We start from the raw sequence: 9,895 nt of genomic DNA on the forward strand, positions 1-9,895 counted from the left end.
TGGACCTTGGCCCAACTTCCTATGAAAAAATATTTCATGGTTATTTGGAATATTTTGCTACGGAAAATCTTTTCTATTCTGGTCAGAAAATGCATGTTGTGAAGGAACTGCATTTTTGCTTGATCCTCTGGAGCTGAAATTTTTAGGGCATCATTACCTTCCTAAGATAAGCTTAACCTCCAAATATCAGCTCCTAACTCTCTCTAGAATCCTCTCTACTTAGTTCCCAAGTTTCTGCCAGAAACTTGTTGTGAAGCTTAGGTCATTTCCTGTCGACCTGGCTTCGATCCATCAGCACAGTTAGACTAAACACCGCAGGGACAAGCTCCCAGACATGATTTCACCACTCAGGCGTGATGTGTAGTGCCAATGCACGCAGTGACCGTGTGTGGACACGGTGACAGGTAGGTGTTCGACGCACTCTGCGCGCTGGCAGCCGCTATGTTTCACCCGTCCACTCGCCTCCGCCCAAACTAGCAAGTCACAGAGCCCCTCTCTGCCTCGACTCATCACCCCGACCCCTCCCAGGTGCTCCTCGATGCCGGCGATAGCCACAGCGAGCACGGGCACGGCGGAGCAGAGAGCACAGTGACCCCGTGCCTCTGTTTTCGTTCGTCTCCGTGCCCTGTGCTTGGTTGTGAGCCTCGTCAGTGGCCGCGTGAGCTCTTGGCCATTTCCCTCACATCGCCGTGCATCGCTTCCAGAGAGCTCGTCGGCGCTCTCGATCCCCTCCCTCGCCCACGGCTACAAATAAGACTCCCCCGCCAGTGCTCATTCATCCACCCCACCCTCCTCCTTTGGCACTCAAACATCGTCTAGATAGCAGCGGCCAGGCCAGGCGGGCCATTGGCCGTCGTTCTGCTCCGGAGCTTGCCGCCGACCCCGCCTCGGGGTCCTGCTTCCTCCGGCGCCTCTTGTCTCCTTCCAACCTCTCCGACGTGTTCGTGGTGCTCCACTAGTCGTGCTGGTGTTGTTGGAGCTGCTGGACCGGCCCTGCCTCGCCGGATTCATCAACTCCGATGAGCTCTCCTCCGGCGACGGCTCTGTAGACGACCACCGCGACGCCCTCCGTCCACCTCTTGCCGAGCTAAGGGTATGTGCAGGTTCGCCGTATTCTTGCGCATCCATCCATCCTCTCGCCGGCGGCAGCCGAGCCCTCCTCGTCGGAGAACCACCGACGACGAGCCGCCATCTCTCTCTCTCTCTCTCTCTCTCTCTCTGGACCTAGCCGTGGGGGCCCCCTGGTCAGCCACTCAGCCGCCTCCCGAAGCAGTCTGAGTGGAGGCGACCCGCTGGTTTACGCCTTCGACGTCACCCCCTCCCCAGATTTTCTAAAAATCAATTTAAATTCAGAAATTTGAATAAACTTTAACCTGCTCTAACTTCTATTCTATAAGTCCAAATGATATGATTCTTTTTGCATTGGTTTTGTGTTGAACTCCTCTATCAACATGCACAAGATGAGATTTTTTGCTTGTTGTGGATATTTTCTAGTGCATTAAATAGTGTTATGTGATATTTTCTTTTTGTTATTTTAATTATTTTTATAAGGAACTTGTTGCCTTGAGGAGAACCAGGAGGAGTGTGACCCTCCTCTACACTAAGGCAAGCCATCACAAATATTTGCAACAATGTCATTTCAATAACTATGATTTTCACTTGAATATGGTATTTTAAATGCATATAGAAAATTCCTATAGTCATTTGATGCTAGTTTCATGTTCTTGATATGCTTGTTCTGTTATCAGTAGCATTTTAGTTGAATAACTAAATTTATGCAGTAGAGTAATGTGATATTATGCATGAGCTAGTTCATATCGGTATTATGTTGAAATGGTGCATATATAGTTCATTGCATCTTCATGGCATACTATGACTCGGTGAAATCTATTTGCAAGTTGAAACCTCATAATAAACCAACTTGAACATGATGTTGATCGAGTCATGGTGACACCGAATTGAGCTTCCCAAGTGCTACCACATTTGCCTTTATGGGGAGGCCCTTTCTCGGTCTATTGTTATGCCTCGCGGCGGTGCCTCCAACTAGGGAAGGTTATACGCTTGCGCTACCCTGTCCCGGTAGGCAGGCATAGCCTTGTGTGCTCGTAGTTATTTTGGTACCATGTCCCCGTTTGGGCCTGTTTGTTTTGCCGCGACGGTGGCCGTTGGATGTCCGGAGTGGCATCGGGGCCACCCATGACTTAGCCCAAAGGGGAGTTAGTCCGAGTGGCCGAGAGAGTGTCATGGCAATAGATTGGTTCTGTCGGAACGCCATTGGTCCACCCGAATGGGAGTCCAAGGCCATGGGTTCCGTGGTGTGGGTACAGTGTGCAAGCCTCTGTAGAGTGTGTGTGATCTATCGATAGCCACGTCCTCGGTCATGGTCACAAGTTCGTAGTAGGTCACATAGTGGATCAACAGAAATATTAAATTTGCACACTAAATGTATACTTGTGGCATTTGTTATGTTGGTGAAGTTGTTGAGACCATCGAGATGGTTTCGTTTGTGATCCGGAGCTGATCACCTTGGTATGATGATGTTCGTGGTTACAAGGTAACCGAGATGGTAAGCGGGTCTGGAAGGCCCTCTTATGAGCACTTTCACTTCATATGAAGCATGCTAGTTCTTGCATTTAACCTACTTAAATATCATGTTGTTGTTTTCCATTGTTGCTTTATTTGTGTGATATTGCGAGTACATTCAAAGTACTCACCTGGCGTGTCATGCCAGTTTCGGGAGAAGTCATACCGGAAGTGGAGTTGCATCGTGCATCGCAGTCTAGACCGTGTCCACATCAGTGTCCCTATGAGATGGAGTCCTACGCCGTCTTTCCGCTGCCGCGTAGCTTTTTCGTGATGTTGAAGCCCCTGCTCATGTCTACTAAATAATGTACATATGTTCAGCAGCACCCTGTGTGCCGCTTGGCCTCGCTACTTGGTGTAATATCGACTCTATGCTTCAATAAAGCGGTTGTCTTTCTCTATCAAGTTGTTGTGTGTTGCTAGAAGACTTGATCTCCGGGCTGGCAATGCAAGGTAAACCGGTCACTCCGAGCCGGGGTGTGACAACGCTTGGTATCAGAGCCGCGCTGACTGTAGGGCACGCTAGACAGCTAATGCGCTAGTTCAAACGGTAGACAGTAGCTCTAAGTGCCGGTAGTGTTTGTGTGCTTGTGGTTCCTGCATTGCATGCATATAGTTTATTTTGTTACTAACAGACTAATGGTTGTGAGTGTAGAAGGCTCCAGTGTCGTACCCGTACCAGTCTGAGCCAGCACTGTACACTTCTCCACGTCTTCTTTGGAACATTTGGCGGCGACTCTACCCCAATGGCAATGATCCAATGTAGGTGTATCAGGATTTGTCTGGCAGACTCAATGTACGAGTACCACGCAGAGGTCACTTTACACACCAGCACCATACCAGGCATCTACACCGTTCTTCTAGGACTGGTTACGCTTCTACCCCAGGTTAGGCAGTCCAGATCGCTGCGTTTGAGGCTCTCGTTGATCTGTGCTACAACGAGGTCCAGATGTAGCATCATCCAGGTTTCTTTTACTACCTGTCCATATCCGTTGATGGACGTATCTGTTTCCCTACTATTGATCCGGAGTGCGACCGTACCTCTAGCCACCTCTCTCATTATATAACTGCTAGTTATCTTCTGCTTTTCGAGTTGGCCCGAGAGTTGACTCGCACTCGTACATCTCTGGTGGCCCCTAGAGCTGGTTTCTTTCCACCTACCATCTGGTTTACCCCATTTATTCCTCCATCTTCTGTTTGCCCCACCACTCCGGTTACCCCTCAGAGCAACTCGGGTACCTCGATAGTTACTCCCCATGAGTCTCCTGCTGGTTTGGCTTTACTGGCTACTCCCGCCCCCCTATGGTTCAGCCTCACGCATCACCTGCCCCTGAGGGAGAGCCCCCTAGGTAGCGTCGTCGTGTTTCCTTTGACCCGGAGGTTTTCGTCAATGTAGTCAGCTCAGGATCCAAGGCCGAGTCTGGGGAGATCCCAGCTGGAGCAGAGGAGCACTAGATCTATAGAGTAGTTGAGGTTGTCATGATGCTTAGATGTATGAGTGCAGTAGTACTTGTCATGTTACTTTCTTTCCTTTATTGTTCGCCTTGGTTTCTCGTTCCTTTCTTCCGGGCTTTGTCGCTTGCTTTTCTTTCCCACTTATGGATGTTGCTCATCTCGATGCTTCGTATTGGGAAACATAAATAGGATGACAAGAGGAGGTAGCAGCAGTCAAGTGGGTAACGAAGCTCCCGTTCGTCACTCATCCCGACAGGCGGGGCATTCCCCCAAACCATATCAGCCACCACCTCCTCCACAGCAACCACCTACAATAGAGCAGATTATGAGAATGTTTGAGGAAAGAAGAAACCAAGATTTGCTTGAATTACTATTAAGTGTGCAGGCTATGGTTGGGCAAAATGGAAATCAGTATGGCAATCACTCCAAGCTGTCAGACTTTCAGAGGACTAAGCTCTCAGTTTCAGTCGAGAAGTCGATCCTTTGGAAGTCGACGATTGGTTGCGGACTATTGAGAAGAAGCTTGAAATTGCCTGCACCAAAGAAGCTGACAAGGTTCCATCTGCTACACACTATCTTGAAGGAGCTGCTGCTATATGGTGGGATCTATACCTACTAATAAAAGAAATAGGTATTCTTGGTCCGTCGTCGTTTTTGCAGAAAAACCCTTCACTTTTTTAAGAGCCAACCCGCAATCCAGAAAAAAGCTCACCCCAGAATTTCTGCTCCCTACATGGGCCAAGGTGGGCCTGGTTCGCTTCTTTCAATTAGAAGGAAAAACATATACACACAGAGGACTCGAACTTGAGACCTTCACTACCGACCACAACAGAACAACCAACTCACCTATCATTTGTTGCGTGTGCAAAATCTGGTTGTTACCTAAGTACGAGTTGCCTAGAAAATGGAAACTACCTCAAAAAAAGGGAATACACGTGTCAACGAAAAAAAATCCCGCTAAATGTGGACATGAAGATGCCAACAAAAGTGAAAGACCCGAGATAAGGAAGGACGTGCAGGAAATTGACTCCAATTATATGGATTGTGGGTATTATTTGAAAATTAAGTGGGATTTCGGGAAATCCAATAAAGGACCGCATGCACGCCGTATTTATTTTTATGAAATGGAATTTTCATGACATAATTGGCCGCATTTCTTTCCGTCAAATGGAATTTTCATGACATAACTGGCCGCATTTCTTTCCATTAAATGGAATTTTCTTCACGTAATTGGCTCCCTAACAAATGTTATTATGCTGAAATTTGTTAGATAGGCCAACAATTAAGTCACTTTAAACGGGGAGAAGACGTTGCACCCCATAAGAAAAAAATAAAACTAAAAGGCAGCACAACAAATCCACACGTTTTTTGGAACAAACATAAAGAATTCCCTCAAAAACCACAAACATACAGTAAAATATAGTATTATTTAGATGCATATATGGGAGTACAAGATGCGTAACATGCCTTAGAAATCAGTGTTGGGATATCGAAGTTATGTAATCGACTTTTGTTCCCAGTAACAAAATGGATAATTGAATTTTTTTGTGCTAAATTTTCATAGTCTAATTTTTAAAATATCTTTAGGACATATTAGTACCTGGCTTTTCGTTATTTAATTTTACATATTGTGTTTTCTAGACGCAAAGATATTTTTTATTCCCATTGCAACGCACGGGCATATTTCCTAGTAATACTAAAGCCATGTGGCCTGCGGACGATGAGATTGCTTGGGATAAATTAGAGGACAATTTCTGCAAGTACCACATTCCCGCCGGTATCATAAAGGTCAAGCAGCGTGAGTTTCTCGCTCTCACTCAAGGAAACCTGTCAGTAAGTGAATATCTGCACAAATTCAATCACTTGGCTCGTTATTCTGTCTATGATGTGGCCATCGAAGAAAGGAAGATCGATCGATTCCTTGGAGGACTCAATCAGCACCTCTGATGCACACTCAGCATGTTTGACTTCCCCAACTTCCAGACTTTGGTGAACAAGGCCCTTATTGCAGAAAGGGAGCACAAGCTCGTTCACGACAATAAGCCAGCTTATGATGATCGCAAACGCAAGTTCAAGCCCAATAAGGATGGACAGCCGGTGCAGAAGGCTCGTACTTGGCAGCAACCTCAGTTTGAGTTCAAACCTACCTGGCAGCAGAATACCAACAGAACCAACAACCATGTCGAGAACATTGTGACCAACCCTGTCCGGGAAAACTATCAACATAACAACGCATGTTTCTCTTGTGGGCAGACCGGACACTATGCGAAGCAGTGTCCCAAGTACGGCAAGAAAAATGCACCCCTCAAGCCTCAAGTCAACCACATGGAATCCTACACTGAGCAGGAACTTATCCAAGGCCAAGTGCATCATCTCTCCACCGAAGAAGCCCAAGAAAACCCCGAAGTGGTCATTGGTGCGTTTCCTGTTAATAACATACCTGCAATAATTTTATTTGATTCTGGGGCTTCCCATTCCTTTATTTCGCGGAGTTTTGTTGCCCAAAACAAGTTTTCTTGCTCTATTCTTGAGAAAAGTATGATGGTGCAATCCCTGAGATCCATGCTTAAAACAAATTTGGTATGCCGTGACTTGGAAATAAAGATTCATGGAGTTGTCTTCCCTGCCACACTAATAGCCATTGAATCCGCAAGGTTGGATGTCATATTGGGAATGGATTGGCTAACAAAGCATCAGGTCAATTGTGCAACAAGAGAAGTTACATTAACAAATCCGGCAGGACAAGCAGTGAAGTTTGTGGCTCGTAGAACCATGCCTAAGAAGGAAATGATTTTTACGGTGTTGTCCTCAGGTATGGAATTAATACCCGTGGTCAGTGAGTCTCCAGATGTATTTCCTAAAGAATTGCCAGGAATGCCGCCAGATCGGGAGCTCGAGTTTGCTATTGATCTCGTGCTAGGAACGGCGCCCATATACAAGAAGTATTACCGGATGCCTGCTCAAGAAAGGATACATCCACCCCAGTTCTTCACCCTGGGGGTCACCTGCCATATTCTTGAACAAGAAAGATGGTAGTCTTCGGATGTGTATAGATTACCGCCAGCTCAATGATGTCACTATCAAGAATAAGTACCCGCTCCCCAGAATTGATGATTTGTTCGATCAATTGCATAGAGCTCAAATCTTTTCCAAGATTGATTTAAGGATCGGGTATCATCAACTCAAGATCAAGAAAGAATATATATTCCTAAGACCGCATTCACCACTCGTTACGGTCTATATGAATACACAATTATGTCATTCGGGCTGACAAATGCTCCTGCCTTCTTCATACATATGATGAACAAAGTGTTCATGGATTTCTTGGACAAATTCATGTTTGTCTTCATTGATGATATTCTCATATACTCCAAGGGAGAAGAAGTGCATAAACAACACCTCTGAGCAGTATTGCAAAGGCTTCGTGACCACCAATTATATGCAAAATTTAGTAAGTGTGAGTTCTGACTTAAGCAAGTCGGATTCTTGGGACACATTCTTTCTGTCGAAGGAATAGCTGTGGGTCAAAGCAAAATCAAGGATGTGCTAAAATGGTCCGGCTCAATCTAATCGTTGTTGAGGCTGACTGCACCAATATGTTGGTAGTTACTCCCACTCTTGAGGAAGAAATTCGCAAAGCTCAGTCAGAAGATCCCTTCTTGCAACACCAGGACACACGGATGAAAGACAGCAAGACTCGAGACTTCCTGATGGATGAGCAAGGTACTCTATGGTTTCGAGGACGAATATGTGTACCCGAAGCAGAAGATCTGAGGAAGAAGATATTAACAGAAGCACACGAGTTCTCATACTCGGTCCATCCAGGAGGTACCAAAATGTACGAAGACCTCAGGCAAATATTTTGGTGGGATGGGATGAAGAAGCATATTGCATATTTTGTCGCCTACTATGATATATGCAATAAGGTAAAGGCGAAACGCCAAAAACCCGCCGGGCTACTTCAACCTTTGCCCGTTCCACAATGGAAATGGGATGATGTCTGCATGGACTTCATCACCGGTCTTCCCACAACTCCTCGTGGGAACAATGTCGTATGGGTCGTGGTGGACATGATGACCAAGGTGGCCCATTTCATTCCTATCCAGACCACATACCGTGCGGATCAACTGGCTCAACTCTATGTGTCCAGAATCGTCATTTTGCATGGCGTGCCAAGAACTATCACATCAGACCGAGGATCCCTTATTACCTCGCTATTATAGTCATGACTTCACCAAGTTTTGGGGACATCATTGAAGTATAGCACAGCTTATCACCCTAAGACAGATAGCCAGACGGAACGAGTAAATCAAATACTCGAAGACATGCTTAGGGCATATGCTCTTGCTCAAGGACCCAAATGGGAAGACAGCTTACCCTATGCCGAGTTTTCCTACAACAACAACTATCAAACCAGCCTCAAGATGTCACAATATGAAGCCTTGTATGGACGCAAGTGTCTTACCCCGTTAAACTGGTCCCAGACCGGAGACGGTCGTATTTTCGGAACTAACTTGATGATGGAAGTTGAGAAGCAAGTCAGGGAAATCCGAGACAGACTACAATTGGCCAAGTCTCGACAAAAGAGTTACTATGATTCCAAGCACCGTCAAATTAGTTTTGAACCTAGTGAATATGTCTACCTCAAGAGTCACACCCATGAAAGGAGTCAAGAGATTTCAGACTCGGGGAAAGCTTGCACCAAGATATATTGTCCCATTTCCAGTTATGACCAAAGTGGGCACGATGGCATATCAATTGGAACTTCCACCCGAGTTGTCAGAATTATATGACATCTTCCGCGTATCACAGTTGCGAAGGTGTATCTCACCACCTGAGAAATAGACTGATATGGCAGAAATAGAGCTTGCTAAGGATCTGACCTATGAAGAGAAACATTTCCGAATACTGTATGAGATGGAAAGAGTCACCCGCAGCAAGTCGGTTAAGTTTTACAAGGTGCAGTGGGAACACCATACTAAGAGTGAAGCTACCTGGGAAAGGGAAGACTTTTTTAGGACAGCATATCCTGATTGTTTCCTGAGCAACCGAATCTCAAGGACGAGATTCATCCTAAGGGGGAAGGTTTGTGACACCCTGGTTTTTGCCCTTTTTCTGGGTTTTATTGCATTTTTGAATTGAATTTGAGTTTTCTTTGATTTTCACCCAAGTGACTCATCTCACCTTCAAACCCATCTATTGCACTCAGATATATCCAAATATAACCATGGTAATATTTTTCTTAAATCAAAAATATCCATTTTCCCCCTGATTAAGCTCTTCATTCACTTCTAGTCCAAAGCAACCCTCTTTTTTCTTGCCCACAAAAATCTGAGAAAAATCCTGAATATTCTTTGGACCTTGGCCCAACTTCCTGTGCAAAAATATTTCATGGTTATTTGAAATATTTTTTCTACAGAAATTTTTTCCTATTCTGGTCAGAAAATGCATGTTGTGAAGGAAGTGCATTTTTCTTGATCCTCTGAAGCTGAAATTTTTAGGGTATCATTACCTTCCTAAGATAATCTTAACCTCCAAAGATCAGCTCCTAACTCTCTCTAGAATCCTCTCTACTTAGCTCCCAAGTTTCTGTCCAGAAACTTGCCCTGAAGCTTAGGTCATTTCCTGTCGACATGGCTTCGATCCATCAGCACAGTTAGACTAAACACTGCAAGGACAAGCTCCCAGACATCATTACACCACTCGGGCGCGATGCATAGTGCCAGTGCACGTGATGATCGCGTATGGACACGATGCCAGGTAGGTGTTCGACGCGCTCTGCGCGCCGGCAGCCGCTCTATTTCGCCTGTGCGCTCTCCTCCGCCCAAACTATAGCATCTCCCGGAGCCCCGATTCA

General features: G+C 45.7%; 1 protein-coding gene across 1 annotated transcript; it reads left to right on the top strand.

The window, feature by feature from the left end:
* Positions 1 to 5,997: 5,997 nt before the first annotated feature.
* LOC141026112 (uncharacterized) lies at positions 5,998 to 7,074 on the top strand. Its single transcript, XM_073502084.1, has one exon. The coding sequence runs from the start codon at positions 5,998 to 6,000 to the stop codon at positions 7,072 to 7,074; it is 1,077 nt and encodes a 358-aa protein (XP_073358185.1).
* Positions 7,075 to 9,895: the final 2,821 nt, after the last annotated feature.

The sequence above is a fragment of the Aegilops tauschii genome, chromosome 6 (genome assembly GCF_002575655.3).
Source record: "Aegilops tauschii subsp. strangulata cultivar AL8/78 chromosome 6, Aet v6.0, whole genome shotgun sequence".
NCBI lineage: Eukaryota > Viridiplantae > Streptophyta > Magnoliopsida > Poales > Poaceae > Aegilops > Aegilops tauschii.